The sequence below is a fragment of the Palaemon carinicauda genome, chromosome 31 (assembly GCF_036898095.1).
Source record: "Palaemon carinicauda isolate YSFRI2023 chromosome 31, ASM3689809v2, whole genome shotgun sequence".
In the NCBI taxonomy this organism is placed as follows: Eukaryota; Metazoa; Arthropoda; class Malacostraca; order Decapoda; family Palaemonidae; genus Palaemon; species Palaemon carinicauda.
This window is the reverse complement of record NC_090755.1, coordinates 24,972,271-24,997,651: the sequence shown is the minus strand read 5'-3', so window position 1 is coordinate 24,997,651 and position 25,381 is coordinate 24,972,271. Positions and strand designations below refer to the sequence as shown.

The 25,381-nt window shown below is 40.4% G+C and overlaps 1 protein-coding gene across 4 annotated transcripts in view; it reads right to left on the bottom strand.

The window, feature by feature from the left end:
• Window positions 1-25,381, bottom strand: part of LOC137624357 (uncharacterized) — a 292,607-nt gene that overhangs the window by 12,171 nt on the left and 255,055 nt on the right. For all 4 annotated transcript variants that reach the window (XM_068355051.1, XM_068355050.1, XM_068355053.1 and 1 more), the window contains one exon: window positions 22,157-22,246. In XM_068355051.1, the coding sequence (XP_068211152.1) occupies window positions 22,157-22,246 (90 nt within the window). The remainder of the gene's footprint in view (window positions 1-22,156; window positions 22,247-25,381) is intronic.

Genomic DNA, 25,381 nt, shown 5'->3' with positions numbered 1-25,381 from the left:
TGCACAATGACCTGATGAATGGCCCTTAGCTATTCAACGTGAAGGATGGCAGTGGCTAACAAATAGAGGAAGGTGGGGCAGGTCACCCTCCTCCTACATCAGGCAATGACCTCACACTCACACTCAGCGGTCCTCCAAACCAGAGATCTTCTCTGGCTAAGACTCAAGGGTAAAAAAAATAGCTCTCAAATGAAGCAGGTAGCGCATACCCAAGGGCCCAAACGGCCTTTTCAACCTAAGGGCTTGAGGAGGGGCAAGAGAGGTAGGAAAAATAGACTAGGACAATGTCGCTAGGGAGGGATTTCCCCTAACCAGTCCACCAGTAGGGAGATGCCTGAAGAGCAAATGGCAGAGGTGGATACTCCACGGAGCTGAACCTTGGTTAGTTTCCGTACTAAGAGAGGGATACATTGTCCCATTCACGGACTCTCATCCTACTCTGACCCTCCATCCGACAATGTGAGATTCCTACGCTAGGGGGTTCGTGAAGGAACAGGTACTTAAAGTTCAAGTCCAGACCATGTAGAGAAGGATGCTCTCCAAGAGATCTTGGAAGGGTCCCAAGGCTCCTACAGTCATTTATTTCTTGTAGAAAAGGCATCTGGAGGCTGGAAGCCAGACATCAAGCTTTCAACCTTGAACAAGTTCGTATATCAAACTCCGTTCTAAATGGAGATGGCCCAGACGATCAGACGCATGATTTCATGATTTTGTTAGACCTCAAGGATGGGTACTTCCAGATCCCCATGCATCCATCCTCAAGGAAGTATCTAAGATTCAAGTTTGTTTTGGCTTGTCCACAGCACCCCAGATGTTTACAAGGATCTTCATCATAGTGTCCACTTAGGCACACAAGAACTGCATTCATCTGCTTCATTACTTAGATGATTGGCTGATTCTGGCAGACTCGAGGGAGTCCCTTCACCACAATGGAGACAAACTTCTTGCATTTTGCCGAGATTTGGGAAACCCGGTAAATTACTTGAAGTCTCGCCTGCAACCAGCCCAAACGTGGTATATATATATAGGAATGAGAATCAGGACCAAACTAGGTAAGGTTTTTTCCGTCTGAGGAATGGATAAAGTGACAGAGAGATTTCTTGCCAGCACATCAGTGGCAAAGGCTACTGGGACACAATTGCCAATGGTTATGTGTGAATCCAATCTCTATGGTGGCAGCTGAAGTCCTTTTGGTCTCAGCATGTGGACCTGCCAAGCATTCTGGTGCCGTTAGGTCGGTCAAGAGCAGAAGTGAGATCTGAGCTGGTGGGTGTCGGACACCAACCTGCTCATGGGAGTAGTACTTCCCTCTCCTCCCCCAGATTTGTTGGTTCTTCAGAGATGCATCAAAAGAAGGGGGGGGGGCTCATCTATGGCACCTCACAGCATCTGGACTGTGGTCCAAATCCGAGCAGCAGCGTCACATAAACCTCCTGGAAATGAGGGCAGCCTTTCTCACCCTCAAGCACTTCCATTGGCTCCCTTCAGGACCCTCCGTTATACTGATGAGTGACAACACTACGGTGAGGTCACACAAACAAGAAGGTACCTTTTCACAGCACCTATACCAGCTGGCTGTGGAATTCCTCAGATGGACAGAAAACAATTCGATAGCCCTCTCAACCAGATTGATCCCAGGCAAGAAGAACATCCTGGTGGACAATCTGAGCAGGAGCTCTCAGTTAGTAGGCTCTGAATGGTCATTGAAACAATAGGTAGCCAACAAAGTTTTGACTTTGTGGGGTTCGCTGATTATCGACCTATTCATGACGTCCCTAAACTGGAAGCTTCCGGTGTACCAGTACCAGTACCAGATCCCCAGGCATTCTGGCAAGACGCCTTGCAACATCCGTGGGACAGGATGGACATCTACGCATTCCCCCTTCTGCCTAGTAAGGAGGATCTTGAACAAAGTCAAGATCTCTCGATGACCCTAATAGCTCCACAGTGGCAACAAGCAGAATGGTTGCTGGAGCTTCTACATCTGCTCACAGAGGCACTGATGGAGCTCCCTTCACTTCCCAAACTACTCGGACAACCACACATGAAGAGATTCCATCAAGCAATCCCGTTACTTCATTTTCACGACTGGAGGTTATCCAGAAACTGCTCGTAAAGAAGGGCTTTTAGAGACCAGTTAAAAGAAAATAAGATACCTCGAGTTGTCTGCCTAGGTATATCAGGCAAAGTGGTATGTCTTTTGTGGTTGGTGTTGTAGACAGAGTATCGCTCCTCTCAGTGTCACTATACCAACAATAGCAGAGTTCTTATTGTACCTCAGGGAGCAAAACTTCGTTCAGTGTCGGTGGTGAAAGGCTATCGCTCAGCCTAAAGCCTTGTCTTCAAACTGAATAAAGTTAACATTTCCTCCTCAATGGAGTTCTCCCTCCTCATACAGAATTTTGAGCACACATGCCTTCAGTCGGACCACCACCTTGGAATGCAGTCAAGGTCCTACGTTCATTGGAAGGAGCCCCTTACGAACCTCTTTGTCAAGCATCATATCGAAACTAAACCCTGAAGACAGTATCATATTTAACTTTTGCCTCTGCCAAGCAAAGAAAGTCAGCAAGCTACATGGTCTGTCCTATGACATCTCCCGTTCAAGGAGATGGGGGCAAATGACACTATTTTGTCTCCAACTTTGCCCTCGAAGTCAAGACTTAAAATCCGGCTGTAGCAGATCCTAGATTCTGGCTCTTCCGAAGTGAGAGAGTCTGTTTCATAATAAATAATCCTGATTAACTGTTTCTTTGCCCTGTGAGGGCATTGAGGAAATACTTGAATAGAACCAAGAGGGCTCGCCCGCAGATCTGCAGTCTCTTTCTTATAACAACGAGAAGAACCAAGAGGAAGATTATGAAGAACTTGATATCTTCCTGGATCGGGCAGGTAACTGAGAGAGCCATTCAATCAGACCACTCTCATTCCAGCCGGCGGCCTCGTGCTCATGATGTTGGGGGTGTCAGCACATACCCATTTAAGAAGAATTTCTCAATGAAGCAGGTGTTACAAGCGGGTGTGTGGGAACGGCAAACAACGTTCACCGCCAACTACCAGCAAGACATAGTCCACAGAAACCTAAGCACCTTTACCTGGTAAAGTCCTGTGGTGGCTGCACAAAACATGGTCAATTAACACCTCGGCTCCCTTGGAGGACAAGTAGTAGTTGGTCAAGGGCAGATGTTACTAGCAAGTAAGTTTAGAATGAATGTATGAGTGACTGGCCACTTCCTATTTCATTCTCTCCTCTCTTGGGTCTCAGAATCTGAGGAACTCTGCAAGCTGACCTCCTCTAATTGTAGGTGGGTACCATGCCCTTTGTGTAACCTAATATATGAGTATATGTTTGTTACGTCTCCATTCTCCAAGTAAGGTGGAGCCGGGCAACGTCTGGGTTAAGTTAGGAGCTTGGCTCCAATTTTATGCTTACCTGGTCAAGTCATATTGCTAAATTCTACACAAGCACCAATTCCCCAGGCCATCATCCTATATGCATCATGAGGTGTCAGGGTGCTCTCTAAGCAGCTCCTGTGTAGCACAGTGTGTCACCCCGGGACAGTCTCCAGCCAGTTGGTTTTTGGACTTCCATCCACCATGGGGTGAAGTCTCCTACATAAAGAGTGTAAGGTTTGTACTAGTGCCAGAACAAATGACAAATTTGGAATAATTTGTATTTTTCCAAACTATACAAACCTGGAGCTCTTTACACATACTGGTCCCGCCATCACCTTTCCCCAGAAGTCCTGCCACAATTGCAAAATGTCGGTTGATTACTAGAGCTAGTGTGAGCGAGGTGGTTGGTCTACCACAAAAATAGAGGAATGAACAACAGAAGTGACAACACCCGAGATATGCAAGGCAGAATAAACTAAGCAGACACTATCAGAGGAAATGAAGAAAGAACAATAGCTGATATTCTAGATGTGTAAAGCACTCCAAGCCAAACTAACTGATGAATGGCCGACAAGCAGTGCTGATATTACTAGAGGAATGAGCGTCAATGACAAAGTTTACTATTTGAGAGCAAAGTGGAGTGTAAACTGCTCACATTTAAAAAAGGAAGGAGGCCGATAGCTGATACTACCAGAGAAGGATTGTAAGAAAGGATGCGAATTTTGAGATTACCGCATCGCGGCACCGCAAAACCCAGTTGACCCACTGGTTGAAGACGTTTTCGGTTAGGAACCCTAAAAGTCCTAGCTCTTGAGAGGAGGAAGACCGAAAGCCCTTCCTTCACCTGAGGGTTGAAGAGATCTTCATTCTCCATTAGGTAGCCTACCATCCCCAACCAGTAGTCCAACCATGAAATGGATTGCAACGAATAACTTGCAACCTTGTCCATGTTGGTGGTGTCTCCCACAAAGAAATGTGGCAAGGTTGCCAGCTTGGCAAGAGAAGAGTTGTGTGTTAGAGCCAAGATTGCCAGATCCAACGGTAGAGGAGATGAATCATCCTCTACCATCTTGTAATAATTCCTCTGCCGGACGTACAGGGGAGGAAGTAACCTAGAGGATTCCACAGAGCTTTCTCACTATTTCCTAATCAACACCCTTATCCTATCTTCCTCTGAAACCTACCGCACTATTCTCTAATCTTTGGGATTTGGTAGGCCGTTGAACAAGAATTGAATAGCAACAGGAGCCATGCTTTTATTTCGTCTTCAAAATGTAAGATCTGTTGTTATGCCATCTACGCCGGCCACCTTTCCATATTTGAGAGGTTTCATGGCAGCATTAGTTCTTCTAAGGTCAACAGGTGGAAGTTGTCAACACTGTCTTGCATGATACGGTTCATGTCCTGTCAGTTACTGTCCCGTCACATTTTCTGTAAGTAACGCCGCTCTGTTATGAGGCTTGCATTCAGTAGCAGTTATTATTATTATTATTATTATTATTATTATTATTGCTAATCTAGGTTAGAGCTTCTTTTACGAGTTCATTGATGGTTACCAAGGCTTTTTTTACTGTTATGGGGTGCATCTAAGGAGGTTATGACTTCGTGCTACCGTATTTTCTTTCATTGCTGATTGAGGCCAGAAGAGCATCTCCAAGTTCCATGGTACTTTAAACAAAGTGATCTTCGTTATATGCCTGGGTGTACTCCATGTACTGCTTTTATGATTGTTCAATGAGACCTGTGATGTAGCTCCTACTGCATCATCTAAGGTATGTGTTTTGGAGGAAGATAGGACAAGGGGTGATGATTAAGGAGTTGTGAGGTAGATATAAGAGGAAGATAGAAAAGGGAGGAGTAAGATGAATGTGAGAGGATGATAAGAAATGGGGTGTTGGTTAGTGAGTAATGAGGTCGATGTAAAAGATAGTAATAATGATTAGGTAGTAGTAAAGAGAATGTAATTGGAAGATAGAAAAAGGGATGATGATTAGGAAGCAGTGAGGTGAAAGTAAGAGGAAGATGGGAAGGAAAAGGGGTGATGATTAAGGAGTAATGTGGTGGGTGTAAAAGGAAGACAGTAAATGGTGATGGATTAGGGAATGGAGAGGCGGATGTAAGAGAAGATAGGAAAATAGGGGATAATTAGGGAGTTCTAAGGAGGATGTAAGAGGAAGATAGGAAAAGGGATGATAAGGAGTAGTGAGGTAAATGTAATAGAAAGGTGGGAAAATGGGTGATGATAAGGAAGTACTGAGGTGGATGTAAGAGGAAGGTGGGAAAAGGGGTGAAGATTAGGGAGTAGTGATGTGAATGTAAGAGGAAGATAGGAAAAGGGGATGATTGGGGAGTAGAGAGGTACATATAATAGGAAGATGGGAAAAGGGGGATGATTAGGGATTAGTGAGGTGGATGTAAGAGGAAGAAGGGGTGATGATTATAGAGTAGTGAGGTGGATGTATGAGGAAGATAGAAAGAAGGGTGATGTCTAGGGAGTAGTGAGGTGGATGTCAGAGCGAGACTGGAATAGGGATGATAATTGGGGAGTAGTGAGGGGGGATATAAGAGTAAGATAAGAAAAGGGGATGATGATTAGGGAGTAGTAAGGAGAATGTCAGTGAAAGAATGGAAAATGGGTGATGATTAGAGAGTAATATCATGGATATTAGAGGATGATAGGGAAATGGGTAATAAGATTGCGAAGAGGTTGTAAAAGGAAGACAGAAAAGGGGTGATGATTAGGGAGTAGTGAAGTGATTGTAAGAGGAAGACAGAATAGGGGTGATGATTAGGGAGTAATGAGGTGGATATGAGAGAGTTCTGAAGTGGATGTAATATTAAGATAGAAAAAGGGACGATAATTAGTGAGTAGTGAGGTGAATGTAAGAAGAAGAAGGAAAAGGGGTGATAATCAAGGAGTAGTGATGTGAAGGTAAGAGGAAGACAGGAAAAGGGGTGATGATTAAGGAAAAGTGAGGTGGATGTAAGAGAAAGATGGGAAAAGGATTATTGAGTAGTGAGGTGAATATAAGAGAAATATTGAAAAAAATGAGTGATGATTAGGGAATATTAACCCTTTTACCCCCAGGCTTTTTGGAACTTTCCAACCCTTAACACCCCAGGTTTTTATTTTTTCAAGCACGTTTTGCATTATATATTTTTTAAATTGCTCTACCAGCCTGAATTTTCGTCATAGAGAGGTCAGGATGGTCTTATTCTTTTGGAAAATGCCTGAAGTTTCTTCTAAAGTTTTCAAAAATATGCAAAAAAAAATGTAAATAACAGTTTTTTGCAAGGACGTACCAGTACATCCATGGGGGTAAAGGAATGAGTTTTGTGAAACGTACCAGTACGTCCATTGGGGGTAAAAGGGTTAATTGAGGTGTATGTAAGAGAAAGATGGGAAAAGGGGTGATGATTAGAGAGTAGTGAGGTGGACGAAAAAGTCAGATGGGAAAAAGGGTGATGACTGCAGAGTTCTGAAGTGGATGTAAGATAAAGATGGAAAAAGGGGTGATGATTAGGGAGTATGAGGTGTATGTAAGAAAAAGATGGGAAAGGGGGTTATGATTAGGGAGTAGTGAGGGGAATGTAAGAGGAAGATAGGAAAAGGGATAATGATTAGGGAGTAGTGACGGGAATGTGAGAGGAAGATAGGAAAAGTGGGGATGTTTAGAAAGTAGTGAGGAGAATGTAAGAGGAAGGAAGAAAAAGAGGATGATTAGGAAGCAGATAGGTGAATGCAAGAACAAGATAGGAAAACGGGCGATTATTAGGGAGTAGAGAGGTGCATGTAAGAGCAAGATAGGAAAAGGAGTGATTAGAAATTAGTAAGGTGAATGTAATAGATAGATAGGAAAAGCGGTGACGATTGCAGAGTAGCGAGATGAATGTCAAGGAGGGATGAATAGGGAGTTGTGGGGATGGATGTGAGAGGAAGATAGGAAAAGGGAGGATGAATAAGGAGTAGTGATGTGAATGTCAGAGGATGATAGGAAAATGGGTGATGATTAGCAAGTGGTTAGGGGGATGCAAGGGAAACAGGAAAAGGAATTGTGATTTGGGAGCAATGTGGTGGATGTAAGAGGAAGATAGAAAAAAGTGAAGATAATTAGGGAGTAGCGAGGTGGATTTAAGAGTATGGTAGGAAAATGGGTGATGATTAGGAAGTAGTGACGTGAATGTAAAAGAAAGATAGGAAAAGGGGTGATGATTATTAAGTTGTGGGGGGATGTAATAGGAAAACGGGAAAAGAAATGAAGGTTTTGTGAGTAATGTGGTGGATATAGGAGGAAGATAGAGAAAAGTGAAGATGATTAGGGAGCTGCGAGGTGAATGCAAGAGGATGGTAGGAAAATGAGAGATGATTAGGGAGTAGTGAGGTGTATGTAAAAGAAAGATGGGAAAAGTGGTGATGATGATTAGGGAGTAGAGAGGTGTAGTTAATAGAAAGATAGGAAAAAGGTTAATTAAAAAATGGTAAGGTGAATGTAAGAGATATATAAGAAAAGTAGTGATGATTAGGGAGCAGTGAGGTAGATATAAGAGGAAGATGAAAAAAGGGATGATAATTAGGGAGTAGTGAGGAAGATGAAAAAAGGAGAGATGATTAGGGAGTAGTGACGTAGATGTAAGAGGAGGATGAAAAAATGGGTCATGATTAGGAAGTAGTGACGTGAATGTAAAAGAGATTGGAAAAGGGGTGATGATTAGGGAGTAATGACGTGAATGTAAAAGAGATAAGAAAAGGGGTGATGATTAGATGATAGTAAGGTGAATGTAGGAGAAAGATAGGAAAATGGGTAATGATTAGGGATTAATGTAGTGGATCTAAGAGAAAGATAGGAAAAGGGTGATGATTAGGGAGTAGCGAGGTGGATGTAAGAAGATAGAGATAGTGGTGATGATTTGGGGGTTGTTGTGAAATGGATGTAAAAGAAAGATATGAAAAGTGGTGATTAGGGAGTAGTGAAGTGGATGCCAGGGGAAGAAGGGGTGATGATTATGGAGTAGTGAGGAGGATATAAGAGGAATATAATAAAAGTGCTGATGATTAGGGAGTAAAGAGGTGGATGTAAGATTAAGAAAGGAAAAGTGATGATTAGGGATTAGCGAGGTGGATGTAAAAGGAAGATATGAAAAGTTGTTGTGTTTAGAGAGTTATGTGGTGAGTGTAAGAGACAGATGGGAAAAGGGGTGATGATTAGGGAGTAGTGAGGTGGATGTAAGAGAAAGATGAAACAAGGGGTGATAATTAGGGAGTGTTGAGGTGTATGTAAGAGAAAGATGGGAAAAGGAACGATAATTAGGGTGTAATGAGGCCATTGTAAGGGAAAGATGGAAAAAGGGGTTTTGACTAGTGGGTATTGAGGTGAATGTAAGAGAAAGGTGGGGAAAAGGGGTAATGATCAGGGAGTAGATGTGAATGTAAGAGAAAGATTGGGAAGGGGTGATGATTAGGGAGTAATGTGGTGGAGGTTAGAGGAAGAGTGAAGATGATTACGGAGTGTTGAGGTGGAGTTAAGAGGAAGAATGAAAGAAAGATGATATTTAGGGAGTAGTGAGGTAGATGTATGAGGAAGAGGGTGTAATGATTCTGTATTGAGGTGTAAGTAAAAGAAAGATAAGAAAAGGGGTGATGATTAGAGAGAAGTGACGTGGATGTAAGAAAAAGATGAGAAAAGGGGTGATGATTAGGGAGTCGTGAGGTGTAAGTAAGAGAAAGATGAGAAAAGGGGTGATGATTAGGGAGTAGTGAGGTGGATGTAAGAGAAAGATGGGGAAAGAGGTGGTGATTAGTAGGTAGTGAGGGGGATGTAAGAGGAAGATACAAAATGGGGTGATGATTAGGGAGTAATATGGTGGTTATTAGAGGATGATAGGTAAATGGGTGATAAGGGATTTGCGAGGAGGTTGTAAAAGGAAGATAGGAAAAGGGGATGATGATAAAGGAGTAATGTTGTGGATGTAAGAGTAATATAGGAAGTAGGGTGATGATTAAAGAGTAATATGGTGGATATTACCGGACAATAGGAAAATGGGTGATAAGGGATTTGCAAAATGGTTGTAAGAAGATAGGAAAAAGGGGTGGAGCAGCGAGGTGAATGTAAGAGAAAGATGGGAAAAGGGGTGATAATTAGGGAATAGTGAATTGGATGTAAGAGGAAGATAGAAAAGGGGGATGTTTAAGGAGCAGTAACGTGAATGTAAGAGGAAGACAGAAAGAGGGTGATGATTAGGTAGTGGGGTGGATGTAAGAGAAAGATTGTAAAATAGTTTTTGATTAGGGAATAGTTAGGTGAATGTAAGAGGAAGACAGAAAAGGAGTGATGATTAGGGAGTAGTGAAGTGGATGTAAAAGCAGGATGGGAAAAGGGGTGAGGATTAGGAGTAGTGAGGTGGATGTAAGAGCGAGATTGGAAAAGGGATGATAATTGAGGGTAGTGAGGGGGATATAAGAGATAGGAAAAGGGGTGATGATTAGGGAGTAGTGAGGTGAATGTCAGAGGAAGATAGGAAAAAGGGTGATCATTAGGGAATAGTGAGATAGATATAAGAGAAAGATTGGAAAATGGGTGATGATTAGGGAGTAATATGATGGATATTGGATGGATTATAAGGGATTGGCGAAGAGGTTGTGAAAGGAAGATAGGAAAAGAGGGTGATGATTAGGGAGTAGCAACGTGAATGTAAGAGATGGGAAAAGGAGTGATGATTAGGGAATACAGCGGTGAATGTAAGAGGAAGATGTGATAGGAGATGATAATTAGGGAGTGGTAAGGTGGATATCAGAGGAAGATAGGAAACGGGGGGGGGGGATGTTTATGGAGTAGTGAGATGATTGTAAGAGGAAGACATAAAAATGGTGATGATTAGGGAATAGATAGTTGGATGTAAGAGGAAGACAGAAAAGGGGTATGAATAGGAAGTAATGAGGTGGATGTAAGAGCAAGATGGGAAAAGAGGTGATGATGAGGGAGTTCTGATGTGGTTGTAAGAGGACGATAAGAAAAGGGATGATAATTAGCTAGTAGTGAGGTGAATGTAAGAAGATGAAGGAAAAGGGGTGATGCTCAAGGAGTAGTGACGTGAAGGTAAGAGGAAGATAGGAAAAGGGGTGATGATTAAGGAGGAGAGAGGTGGATGTAAGAGAAAGATGGGAAAAGGAGTGTTGATTAAAGTGTATTGAGGTGTATGTGAGAGAAAGATGGGAAAAGGGGTGATGTTCAGGTAGTAGTAAGGGTGATGATTAGGGAATAGATAGTCGGATGTAAGAGGAAGACAGAAAAGGGGAGATGACTAGGGAATAGTGAGGTAGATTTAAATGAAGATATGAAAAAGGTGTTGTGTTTAGGGAGTAATGTAGTGGATGTAAGAGGAAGATAGGAAGTGGGGTGATGATTAGGGAGAAAAATGGTCGATATTATAGAATGATAGGAAAATGGGTTATAAGGGATTTGGGAAGAGGTTGGGAAAGGTAGATAGGAAAAGAAGGTGACGATTAGGTAATAGCAATGTGAATGTATAAGGGAGATGGGAAAAGGAGTGATGATTAGGGAATAGAGAGGTGGATGTAAGAGGAAGATGCGATAAGGGATGATAATTAGCGTGTAGTGAGATGGATGTCAGAGGAAGATAGGAAAAGGGGTGATGTTTAGGGAGTAGTGAAGTGAATGTAAGAGGAAGGAAAAGGGGTGATGTTTAGGGAGTAGTGAAGTGAATGTAAGAGAAAGGAAAAGGGGTCATGATCAGGGAGTAGTGACGTGAAGGTAAGAAGGTGATCATTGGGGAATTGTGAGGGGGGATGTGAGAGAAAGATGATAAAAAAGGTGATGATTAGGAAACAGTTAGGTAAATGTAAGAGGAAGATCAAAAAGGGGTGATGATTAGGGAGTAGTGAGGTGGATGCAAGAGAAATATTAGTAAAGGGGTGATGATTAGGGAGTAATGAGGTGGATGTAAGAGCAAGATGGGAAAAGAGGTGATGATGAGGGAGTTCTGAAGTGGATGCAAGAGGAAATAGGGGTTCTGAAGTGGATGTAAGAGGAAATAGGGGTTCTGAAGTGGTTGTAAGAGGAAATAAGGGTAATGATTATGGAGTAGTGAGGTGGATGTAAGAGAAAGATGATAAAAAGGGTGATGACTAGGAAAAAGTTAGGTAAATGTAAGAGGAAGATAAAAAAGGGGTGATGATTAGGGAATAGTGAGGTGGATGTAAGAGAAAGATTGGTAAAGGGGTGATGATTAGGGAGTAGTGAGGTGGATGTAAGAGGAAGCCAAAAAAGGGGTGATGATTAGGGAGTAATAAGGTGGATGTAAGAGCAAGATGGGAAAAGAGGTGATGATGAGGGAGTTCTGAAGTGGATGTAAGAGGAAGATGATGAAGAGGGTGATGATTAGGAAATAGTTAGGTAAAGGTAAGAGGAAGATGAGAAGAGGGGCGATGAATAGGGAGTAGTGAGGTGGATGTAAGAGAAAGATGATAAAAAGGGTGATGATTAGGAAATAGTTAGGTAAACGTAAGAGGAATATGAAAAAGGGTGATGAATAGGAAATAGTTAGGTAAATGTAAGAGGAAGATAAAAAAGGGTGATGATTAGGAAATAGTTAGGTAAACGTAAGAGGAAGATAGAAAAAGGGGTGATGATTAGGGAGTAGTGAGGTGGATGCAACAGGGAGATAGTTCAAAAAGTGATGATTAGTAGGTAGTGAGGTGGATGTCGGAGAAAGATAAGAAAAGGGGTGATGTCTAGGGGATAATATGATGGATGTAAGAGGAAGATAGGAAATGGTGTGATGATTATAGAGTAGTGAGGTGAATTTAAGAGTAACATAAAAAGAGGGGTAGTGACGGGAAGGTAAGAGGAAGATAGGAAAAGGGGTGATGATTAAGGAGGAGAGAGGTGTATGTGAGAAAGATGGGAAAAGGGGTGATAATTGGAGAGTATTGAAGTGTATGTAAGAGAGATGGGAAAAGGATTATGGAATAGCGACGTGGATATAAGAGAAATATGGGAAAAGGGGTGATGTTCAGGTAGTAGTAAGGGTGATGATTAGGGAATAGATAGTCGGATGTAAGAGGTGAAGACAGAAAAGGGGAGATGACTAGGGAGTAGTGAGGTAGAAGTAAGAGAAAGAGGGGGAAAGGATTATAGAGTAGTGAGGTGAATGTAAGAGGAATATAGGAAAAGAGGTGATGATTAGGGAGTAATAAGGTGAATGTAAGAGAAAGATTGGTAAAGGGGTGATGATTAGGGAGTTGTGAGGTGGATGTAAGAGGAAGACAAAAAAAGGGGTGATGATTAGGGAGTAATGAGGTGGATGTAAGAGCAAGATGGGAAAAGAGGTGATGATGAGGGAGTTCTGAAGTGGATGTAAGAGGAAGATAAGAAAAGGGAGGATAATTAGCTAGTAGTGAGGTGAATGTAAGAAGATGAAGGAAAAGGGGTGATGCTCAAGGAGTGTGACGTGAAGGTAAGAGGAAGATGATTAAGGAGGAGAGAGGTGTATGTGAGAAAGATGGGAAAAGGGGTGATAATTGGAGAGTATTGAAGTGTATGTAAGAGAGATTGGAAAAGGATTATGGAATAGCGACGTGAATATAAGAGAAAGATGGGAAAAGGGGTGATGTTCAGGTAGTAGTAAGGGTTATGATTAGGGAATAGATAGTCGGATGTAAGAGGTGAAGACAGAAAAGGGGAGATGACTAGGGAGTAATGAGGTAGAAGTAAGAGAAAGAGGGGGAAAGGATTATGGAGTAGTGAGGTGAATGTAAGAGGAATATAGGAAAAGAGGTGATGATTAGGGAGTAATAAGGTGAATGTAAGAGAAAGATTGGTAAAGGGGTGATGATTAGGGAGTTGTGAGGTGGATGTAAGAGGAAGACAAAAAAGGGGTGATGATTAGGGAGTAATGAGGTGGATGTAAGAGCAAGATGGGAAAAGAGGTGATGATGAGGGAGTTCTGAAGTGGATGTAAGAGGAAGATAAGAAAAGGGATGATAATTAGCTAGTAGTGAGGTGAATGTAAGAAGATGAAGGAAAAGGGGTGATGCTCAAGGAGTAGTGACGTGAAGGTAAGAGGAAGATAGGAAAAGGGGTGATGATTAAGGAGGAGAGAGGTGTATGTGAGAAAGATGGGAAAAGGGGTGATAATTGGGGAGTATTGAAGTGTATGTAAGAGAGATGGGAAAAGGATTATGGAATAGCGACGTGAATATCAGAGAAAGATGGGAAAAGGTGTGATGTTCAAGTAGTAGTAAGGGTGATGATTAGGGAATAGATAGTCGGATGTAAGAGGTGAAGACAGAAAAGGGGAGATGACTAGGGAGTAGTGAGGTAGAAGTAAGAGAAAGAGGGGGAAAGGATTATGGAGTAGTGAGGTGAATGTAAGAGGAATATAGGAAAAGGGGTGATGATTAGGGAGTAATGAAGTGGATGGAAGAGCAAGATGGGAAAAGAGGTGATGATGAGGGAGTTCTGAAGTGGATGTAAAAGGAAGATAAGAAAAGGGATGATAATTAGCTAGTAGTGAGGTGAATGTAAGAAGATGAAGGAAAAGGGGTGATGCTCAAGGAGTAGTGACGTGAAGGTAAGAGGAAGATAGGAAAAGGGGTGATGATGAAGGAGGAGAGAGGTGGATGTAAGAGAAAAATGGGAAAAGGGGTGTTAAGGTGTATTGAGGTGTATGTGAGAAAGATGGGAAAAGGGGTGATAATTGGGGAGTATTGAAGTGTATGTAAGAGAGATGGGAAAAGGATTATGGAATAGCGACGTGAATATAAGAGAAAGATGGGAAAAGGGGTGATGTTCAGGTAGTAGTAAGGGTGATGATTAGGGAATAGATAGTCGGATGTAAGAGGTGAAGACAGAAAAGGGGATATGACTAGGGAGTAGTGAGGTAGAAGTAAGAGAAAGAGGGGGAAAGGATTATGGAGTAGTAAGGTGAATTAGAGTGGATAAGAGGAAATAGGGGTGATGATTATGGAGCAGTGAGGTAGATGTAGGAGGAAGATGATAAAAAGGGTGATGTTTAGGAAATAGTTAGGTAAAGGTAAGAGGAAGATGAGAAAAGGGGTGATGATTAGGGAGTAGTGAGGTGGGTGTTAGAGAAAGATGATAAAAAGGGTGATGATTACGAAATAGTTAGGTAAATGTAAGAGGAAGATAAAAAAAGAAGTGATGATTAGGGAGTGGTTAGGTGGATGTATGAGGAAGATGGGAAAAGGATTGTGGAGTAGTGAGATGAATATAGGGAAGATAGGAAAGGGGGTGATAATTAGGGAGTAGTTAGGTGAATGTAAATGGAATATAGGAAAAGGGGTGATGATTAGGGAGTAGTGAGGTGAATGTAAGAGGAAGATAGGAAAAGGGGTGATGATTAGGGAGTAGTGAGGTGATTGTAAGAGGAAGATAGGAAAAGGGGTGATGATTAGGGAGTAGTGAGGTGAATGTAAGAGGAAGATTGGTAAAGGGGTGATGATTAGTGAGTAGTGGGGCGTTTGTGAGAGAAGATGGAAAAATTATTATGTAGTGAGGTGAATGTAAGAGGAAGATAGGAAAAGGGGTGATGATAGAGTAGTGAGGTGAATGTAAGCATTTGATAGGAAAGGGAGTGATGATTAGGTAGTGACGACTTGGATATAAGCGTAAGATTGGAAAAGGGGTGATGATTAGGGTGTAGTAACGAATGTAAAAGGAAGATTGGAAAAGGTGTGATGATTAGGGAGTAATGTGGTGTATGTTAGAGGAAGATAGGAAGAAAGAAGATGACTTGGAAGTGTTGAGGTGGATTTAAGAGGAAGAAAGAAAAAGAGATGATAATTAGGGAGTAGTGAGGTGGATGAAAGAAGTTGTGATGATTATGGAGTAGTGAGGTGGATGTAAGAGAAATATAGGAAAATGGTGATGATTAGGGTGACGATTAGGCAGTGATAGAGTGGATATTAGAGGATGATAGGAAATTGGGTGATAAGGGATTTGCCAAGAAGTTGTAAGAGGAAGATAGGAACCGAGGGTGATGATTTGGGAGTAGCGAGGTGAATTTAAGAGGAAGATTGGAAAAGGGGTGATGATTAGGAAGTAATGTGGAGGATGCAACAGGGAGATAGTTCAAAAAGTGATGATTAGTAGGTAGTGAGGTGGATGTCTGAGAAAGATAGGAAAAGGGGTGATGTCTAGGGGATAATATGATGGATGTAAGAGGAAAATAGGAAATGGTGTGATGATTATAGAGTAGTGAGGTGAATTTAAGGTTAACATAAAAAGAGGGGTAGTGAGGTGGATGTAAGAGAAAGAGGGGGAAAGGATTATGGAGTAGTGAGGTGAATATAGAAAAATATTGGAAAAATGGGTGATGATTAGGAAGTATTGAGGTGTATGTAAGAGAAAGATAGGAAAAGGGGTAATGATTAGGTAGTAGTGACGTGAATATATGTGGAATATTTGAAAAGGGGTGATGATAAGGAAGTAGTAACAAATGTAAGAGGAAGATTGGAAAGGGGGTGATCATTAAGTAGTAATGCGGTAGATGTAATAGGGAAGCAGGAATAAAAGAGAGATAATTAGGAAGTAATGTGGCACATGCGACAGGGAGATAGTTCAAAGGGTGATGATTACTAGGTAGTGAGGTGGATGTCAGATGATGTTAGTAAAAGCGGTGATGATGAGGGAGTAATATGGTGGCTATTAGAGATGATAGGAAAATGGGATATAAGGGATTTGCAGAGAGGTTGTAAGAGGAAGATAGGAAAAAGGGGTGATGTTTAGGTAGTAGCGACGTGAATATATGCGGAAGATTTGGAAAGGGGTGATGATAAGAAAGTAGTAACAAATGTAAGAGGAAGATTGGAAAAGGGGTGATGATAACGAACTAGTAACAAATGTAAGAGGAAGATTGGAAAAGGGGGTGATGATTAAGGAATAATGTGGTAGATGTAATAGGGAGGCAGGAAAAAAAGAGTGATGATTAGGAAGTAATGTGATGCATGCAACAGGGAGATAGTTCAAAGGGTGATAATTACTAGGTAGTGAGGTGGATGTCAGATGATGTTAGTAAAAGGGGTGATGATGAGTGAGTAATATGGTGGCAATTAGAGATGATAGGAAAATGGGATTTAAGGGATTTGCGGCGAGGTTGTAAGAGGAAGATAGGAAAAAGGGGGGATGTTTAGGGAGTAGTGAGGTGGATATAGGAAAAAGATAGAAAAAGGGATGATGTTTAGGGACCAGTAAGGTGAATGTAAGAGGAAGACAGAAAGAGGGTGATGATTAGGTAGTGGGGTGGATGTAAGAGGAAGATGGTAAAAAGGTTGATGATTAGGGAATAGTTAGGTGAATGTAAGAGCGGGATGGGAAAAGTGGTGAGGATTAGGGAGTAGTGAAATGAATGTAAGAGGAAGACAGAAAAGGGGTGATGATTAGGGAATAGATAGTTGGGTGTAAGAGGAAGACAGAAAAGGTGTGGTGATTAGGGAGTAGTGAAGTGGATTTAAGAGGAAGATGGGAAAAGAGGTGATGATGAGGGAGTTCTGAAGTAGATGTAAGAGGAAGATAGGAAAAGGGATGATAATTAGCGAGTAGTGAGGTGAATGTAAGTAGAAGAAGGAAAAGGGGTGATGATCAGGGAGTAGTGACGTGAAGGTAAGAGGGTGATCATTGGGGAATTGTGAGGTGGATGTAAGAGGGAGATTGGAAAAGGGGTGATGATTAGGGAGTAATGTGGTGGATGCAATAGGGAGGCAGGAAAAAAGGGTGATGATTAGGAAGAAATGTGATGGATGCAACAGGGAGATAGTTCAAAGGGTGATGACTAGGGAGTTGTGAGGAGGTGGCTAGAGAAAAATAGGAAAAGTTGTGATGATTAGGGAGTAATGTGGTGGATGTAAGAGGAAGATGGGAATAGGCGAGATGATTCAGGAGTTGTGAGGTGGATGTAAGAGGAAGATAGGAAAAGGATGTGATGATTAGGGAGTAAATCTGTGGATGTAAGAGGAAAAGAGGAAAACTATTGATGATTAGGGAGTAGTGAGGTAAATTTAAGAGGAAGATGAGAAAAGGGGTGATAATTAGGGAGGAGTGAGGGGGATGTAAGAGGATAGAAAAAGGGGAGAGGAATAGGGAGTGGTGATGTGGATGTAAGAGGGAGATAAGGAAAAGAATGATGATTAGAGAGTAATGCAGGGGATGTAAGAGGAAGATAGAAAAGGGGTGATGATTAGGGAGTTATGACGTGGATGTAAAAGAAAAACAGAAAAAGGAATGATAACTAGGTAGTAATGTAGTGGATGTAAGAGAAAGGCTGTCTGAGTAAAGATACGATATTGATTTTAGCCTTCTGAAAGAGATATAAATTTTATCTAAGCAAATATCTGGCAGTAATTTTAGCCTTCTGGAAGGGTTATAAACATTATAGATGCTGTCTGAGCAAAGATCTAGCAGTGATATTAGCCTTCTGGAAGCTTTGTAAACGTTACAGAGGCTGTAAGAAAGATAGGAAAAATGGGGATGATTAGCAAGTGGTGAGGTGGATGTAAGAAGAAGATAGGAAAAGGGTGGATGATTAGAAAAAAAGTGAAGTGAATGTAACTGGAAGAAGGAAAAGTGGTTATGATTAGGGAGTAGAGAGATGAATGTAAGAGCAAGATAGGAAAAGGGATGATTAGAAAATAGTAAGGTGAATGAAAGAGATTGATAGGAAAACTGGTGATGATTAGGGAGTAGTGAGGAGTATGTAAGAGGATAGGAAATGAGGTGAGGGGAGTAGTGAGTTGGATATAAGAGGAAGAAGGGGTAATGATTATGGAGTAACAATGTGAATGTAAAAGTAAGATAAGAAAAGTGGCAATGATTAGGGAGTGAAGAGGTAGATGTAAAAGGAAAACAGGAAAAGAATGATGATTAGGGAGTAATGTAGTGAATGTAATTGAAAGATAGGAAAAGGGATGATGATTATCGACTTGTGAGATGGATGAAAGAGGAAGATAGGAAAAGTGGTGATAATTAGTGAGTAGTGAGGTGTATGTAAGAGGAAGATGGGAAAAGGGGTGATGATTATGGAGTGGTCAAGTGCATGTAAGAGGAAGATATGGAAAGGGGTGATGATTAGGGAGTAATTTGGTGGATTTATGAGAAAGATAGAAAATGGAGTTATGATTACGGAGTAGTGAGGTGGATGTAAGAGGAAGATAGAAAAAAGGGCGATGATTAGGGAGATGGGAGGTGGATGTAAGTGGAGAATTTGAAATGGGGTGATGCTTAGTGAGTAGTGAGGTGGATGAATGAGGAAGATAAGAAAAGGGATGATGATTGGGGAGTAATGTAGTGGATGTCAGAGAAAGAAAGAAGGGGCGATGATTAGGGAGAGGTAAGGTGGATGTAAGAGTAAAACAGGAAAAGGAATGGTGATTAGGGAGTAATGTAGTGGATGTAAGAGAAAGAGTGAAGGGGTGATGATTGGGGAGTAATGTATTGGATGTAAGAGAAAGAGTGAAGGGGTGATGATTAGGGAGTAGTGAGGTGGATGTGAGAGGAGGATAGGAAATGGTGTGATGATAATGTAAGCGGAAGATAGGGAAAGGGGTGATGATAAAGAGAGTAGTGACGTGGATGTAAGAGGAAGATATGGAAAGGAGTGATGATTAGGGAGTCATGTGGTAGATGTAGGAGGAAGATAGAAAAAGGGATGATGATTAGGGAGTAATGTGGTAGATGTAAGAGGAAGATAGAAAAATTGATGATGATTAGGGAGTAATGTGGTAGATGTAAGAGGAAGATAGAAAAAGGGATGATGATTAGGGAGTAATGTAGCGATGTCAGAGGAAGATAGGAAAAGGGGTGGTGATTAGGGAGTAGTGAGGTGGATGTAAGTAGAAGAAGGATAAGGGGTCATGATCAGGTAGTAGTGACGTGAAGGTAAGAGGGTGATCATTGGGGAATTGTGGAGGTGGATGTAAGAGGGAGATTGGAACAGGGGTGGTGATTAGGGAGTAATGTGGTGGATGTAATAGGGAGGCAGGAAAAAAGGATGATGATTAGGAAGTTATATGGTGAATGCAACAGGGAGATACTTCAAAGGGTGATGACTAGGGAGTTGTTCAAAGGGTGATGACTAGGGAGTTGTGAGGAAGTGGCCAGAGAAAAATAGGAAAAATTGTGATGATTAGGGAGTAATGTGGTGGATGTAAAAGGAAGATGGGAATAGGGGAGATGACTAGGGAGTTGTGAGGTGGATGCAAGAGGAAGATGTTAAACAGGATGTGATTAGAGAGTAATGAATGAATTATATTCAGATGCATCAAGTCATAAAGGAAATCCCCTGCAAGGTGAATAATAAAAAAAGAAAAAAAATACACCAAATTAGAGGGAGAAGAGCAATTACAGGTAACAAAATAATGAGGGTATGAAATGTAAAAAAACAAAAAGAAAAGTAGCAGATTATCAGGTATGTTGAATCAATTTATATCTATGGAACTCCTTCCATGATACACTCCTTCCAAATATTACTGCTCTCCCTAAATCCATTACTTCAGGATCACTTATATTGGGAGGAAAGTAACCAAAGACGTCAGACATAAGTTGCCAGATATCTAGCTGGAGAGTCTAGAAAATGAAAGAAAAGTATAGTTCAGCTGAAAACCAAGGAAGGAACAAATCTACCATTTACACATGGTGAGAAATAACAACAGTGAAGCAAGCCAAGCAGAGACAATCTTCACTACTTGTTACTCTTAAATGAGCTGATGAGAAAGAATTCTTCACTTGAACTCCTAGGTATAACTAAAAATAAGCTCTCACTGCAAAACATACCGAAAAAATTTAAATTTTCCTTTTGGTTCAAATGGTTTTCAGTGTTTTAAGATCAAACTGTTGTTATAAGGCAGTGACATAATTGCCTTTAAAAATGACTAACATAGGTAAAAAAAAAAAAAAAAAAAACAATGCTAACAAGGACAAGTAATCAACAAAATAAAATCATGCAAAGTTTTACACATAACTTCCCCCTCCGAGTAAATTCTCTTGTTTCATTATCCAAGTTTCAAGTATTATGTTCTTTTACCTAAATTGTAAATATTTGTGACTTGTTACTGTAGAAATTAATTTACATATAGTTTCAAAAGATAAAATCTTCCAAATATCCTAGAACAGCCATAGAGGAGATCGATCAATGACGTATAAAGGGAAAACTATGTAACCAACAAAATATCCTCAAGGAAAAACTTAAAACAGTTGAGAGAATAAAAGACTACTAAAATAAATGATAAATACAGGCTTCTCAACTCAAAATCATTAGAATGCAGGAGACTAGAGGAAGAATATACCCTGTAAAGCTTATAAAGGCTCGGGAATAATCAAATGTTCTCGCTGCCGCCCGACTAGTCATCTTTAATGGCCTAGCTTTCCAACAGTGGCAAAAATGACAAAGCAAATGCAAGTCAGTCACAGGTGTAAAAGGAATTTAAGTGAAAAGTTGTGCTTTTTTTTGCCACCATACTCCCTGAACTAAGCACAGCAATTGATATTTCTTGGTTTTGTATCAAATCAAGTAAACTGACTTCAGGGTTTTTTTTTCTGTCTAGCTGCAGATGCTGAATTTCAAATCAAATTGTCAGACAAAAACACACAAAAAATCACAAAACACACAAAAATCACAATTCAGATCTGTCTGATTAGTTTCAAGGCCAGCACCCCCAAAACTAGTAAAAAGACTTGGTTTCAATGCAAAACCTATTTAATAGAAGGCAAAATAACAAGCTCGCCATTTCACGTCTGACACAAACTTTACATTACGTTATGATGATTAATGAATTCGTTACATTATATAATTATATTAAAATGTTGGCTTACTTTGTCTATCTTTACTATTATTACAAATAGCGAGGTTCACCCGTAGCCGTTTAATTTTCTTAACCAACATTTATTATTATTATTATTAATTGCTAAGCTACAACCTTAGTTGGAAAAACAGGATGCCATAAGCCCAGGGGGTCCAACAGATAAAATAGCCCAGTGAGGAAAGGGAACTAGGAAAAATAAAATATTCTAAGAACAGTAACATTAAATATATATCTACAATAAAAACATTAACAAAACAAGAGGAAGAGAAGATAGAATAATATGCCTTAATATACCCTCAAGAAAGAGAACTCTAACCGAAGACAGTGAAAGACCATATAGAGACTACGACACTACCCAAGACTAGAGAGCAAGGGTTTGATTTTAGAGCGTCCTTCACTTAGAAAAGATGCTTACCATAACTTAAGTCTCTCTTCTACCCTTATCTAGAGGAAAGTGGCCAGTGAACAATTACAATGCAGTAACCTCTTGGGTGAAGAAGAATTATTTGGTAATCTCAGTGTTGTCAGGTGTATGAGGACAAGAGAATATGTAAAGATAGGCCCGACTATTGTGTATGTGTGTGTGTGTGTGTAGGTAAAGGAAAAATGAACCGTAACCATAGAGAATGATCTAACGTATTACTGTCTGGCCAGTCAAAGGACCCCATAATTCTCTGGCGGTAGTATCTCAACAGGTTGTTGGTGCCCTGGCCAACCATGAGAATCTCCGCCGAAGTTCTCAAAGATCGGCACAAATCCATGGCACAGACTCTAGAGTTACTGTATTCAGTATACAGACAACAGGAATGAGATTGATCCCCGAGCTAACAATTTAATTTTTCGATTACATACTCGTTTATAAATCTAAATATACAATATAAATAGCATTGTTTCCCTTCAATCAACCGGTGTCTATTTAGTTCTTACCTATGTACAACTGGGTGACGTGTTTTGAGCCATTAAATGATAATTCCACGTATCGGAGTTTTCCTTCCACCAACCACGATGCCCCAGAACCTGAAAAGTCAAAACAGAAATAAACAAAGATAAGAGTACTTTCATCTGTAATAGATAAAAATGGACATATCCGTAACCGAAAATATATTCTAATACCAGTTGGAACAAAAAAGAATAAGTACAGTAAGCGATCACTTACGTTGTAAAAACTGATATACAGTTTAATCGAACTTCGAATAATAAAATCTCCCAGAACCTTGCCCTCCACAAAGATTTTTTTACAAACTTTGCTCGACTGAGTTCATGTGAACCACCTCCTCCTGAATTTTCTTACTGGTAAAATTTGATCAGAGCTTTCTTTGACCATCTCTATCCACTTGGGTCTCAGAAAGTCCGTTGCTTCCCTTCACATAAAAACACGCCCTTTCAAAATATGGCTTTTTATTTTTTAACAATGTCTAAGTTTGCCATTAAAAACTAACAACTATTATGAACCATGAAATTTCGTGCATACGAAGAACGTCTTTCAATTACCTCAGAATCTTCTTCTTTGTCTGTATCTTTTCCCACAATATGTGGGGTCGATGTTTCTGGCCAGCGTTCCCCATCTACCTCTGTCCCACACTTCATCACATATATGCCCTAGCATTAATTCTAATCTCACAATTTCCACTGGCCATATTGGTTTTGGCTAATTTTTCCATGGCCAGATGCCTTTCCTGTCGCCAACCCTCCACATTTACCCGGGGATTGGGACCGGCACCAAGTTGAGGCTGGCTTGCCCCCTCAGTGGCTGGGTTAAGATGCAGACAAAGAAGAAGATTCTCAGGTAATTGAAAGACGTACTTCGTATGCACGAAATTTCATAGTTCATAATAGTAGTTAGTTTTTAAGGGCAAACTTAAAAACTAACAACTATTATGAACTATGAATATTTTTGCAAAATACATAGTAATGCCTAACCTTTTTTTTTTGGCAATAAGAATTATATCTTTCACCATTGTAATAAATTTAGATCAGAACGTGAGATGAGAATTATATCTTTCACCATTGTAATAAATTTCCATCAGAATGTGAGATGGATATTGATCTCTATGCATTTACTTACTTTACATAATGTTGATGTTCATCATGTATGAACTCATTAGGGTAATAAGAATTAAAAGCTATCTATTGGATCACCTTGGGGATCGAAAAGTTACATAAAACTCCATGGTATGAAAGACTGTGGTCTTGCCAAGTTATCCTGAAATGTACTTAGCCCTAATTTCCGAATTCTTTTAGAGCCATAGAGAGAGAGAGAGAGAGAGAGAGAGAGAGAGAGAGAGAGAGAGAGAGAGAGAGAGAGAGAGAGAGAGATTTAAATGTGCACAGCAGTATGGAAATGTTTCTGCTGTCTGATCAGTGACTATAAATATGTTACTGTTAAACATATACAGTAGTATAATGTAGTGTATACAATAACATGTTTTTTTTAAGCGTTATTGTACACAAGGTAAAAAAATATAATTTAATACTCAATTTTGTATATATTTCATGAAAAAAAATTTGAGCTCGTTGTCTTTTGTAAGTAGCTTAATAAAAAAAAATATATAAATAAAAAATCCCTTTCCTATAACTAATAAATTAATCTTATGATCGCTCACTTAGAACTTCACTTCTCTCAATAGACTTCATTGTCTTGTAAGAATGGTCAAGGTAATCAAGTGAGATCAGAAGACTCAACATAGAAAAGGTAACTTTTTTGTTTAAAAAATAATGAATTCTAGAACAAATCTAGGTAGACATTCTTTCAAAATCCTAATTCAACACCTCTCATATATCATGAATGTAGTATATTTAATTCAACTGTTTTAAACTACCTTACCCAGCCCTGCCCCTGCTACTCGACTTTGGTTTGACTCATAGACTTCTATGAATTTGAATTGGAGGTCCACCATTGCTAAGAAATATCATAAGCCAATTCGTTTATGGACAGAACGAATAGCATCCATTTAGACTGGATCCTTGAAGGAGATGGGAAGGCAGAATGCTTAACAGCCAAAATGCCTAATGGACAAAAAGCTTAATAATTCAAAATTATCTGAAAGCTCCACAACCATTTATCTACCCAACAAGCTTTTGTTCTAAAATATTCTTTCTCACTGATTTATAGTTTTGTAAAGAACTTTGTTCTACTTTTCTTCCTAAAATGGATTTCTTTCTCGCTTAACGTATATTTTTGTATGGAACCCCTTTATTCCAAAATGGAAATTATCTCTTAAAAAGGAGGAATGAAACTTGTATATGAAGGACTTGCATACAGGAGGAAACAAAGACGCATATATTAGAAATGTGAAAAACGGACTTTGTGCAGTGCTAGTAGTTACTTATACTGATCTAATTTAAAAGAACTCTAACAATTATTCATATCCGCCTGATGCAGCACGCATGAGAGCTTGAAAATATGAAAGAAAAAAAGGATGAAGCTATTTTCCGTGATTCATCATTGTACAAGGCCATTTACCTATAAGCATATATGGTGCTTTGTCCGTGAAAGACTCGCTGGCACGCAGTGTAAAGGCTCTTTCACACGAGGGAAATGCACGGCGGGCAGACACTATTACCAATTTTGTTTTATGTGTGACGATCACGAATGTAGATGACGTCGTAGATGAGGAAACAACAAGCAAACCATGGAAGAGCTCGTGCCCGTTGTTGAGGCACTGGATAGGCGCTTGACTATTATCTGAGACAACTCTGACTGCACTCTGCCCGGCGTCTGGCCCAAGTCATACATTCGCCTGCATGTGCCTACCGTCTGCCATGGACTGTTTGATTTGGTAACACTTCCAAATTCCTTTTAGTTGTACAAATGTGCAGACATTCAGATCTGTACCATTAAAAACGATCGCTTCTCTTAGTTATCGTTAAGTCTTCAGTGACACTTGCACGCACTCTTGTACGTCTTAAGACCCTTCCACACGAGGGGAAAATGCAGGGCGGGCACTCTAATTTATCCATAATTCTTTCGCTTTGAATGAATGTTACCAGATCAAACAGTCCAGGGCAGAGTGGCCGCCCTGCATTTGCCCCTCAGGACTGTTTGATCTGGTAACATTCATTCAAAGCGATAGAATTATGGATAAATTAGAGTGCCCGCCCTGCATTTGCCCCTCGTGTGGAAGGGTCTTAAGACGTACAAGAGTGCGTGCA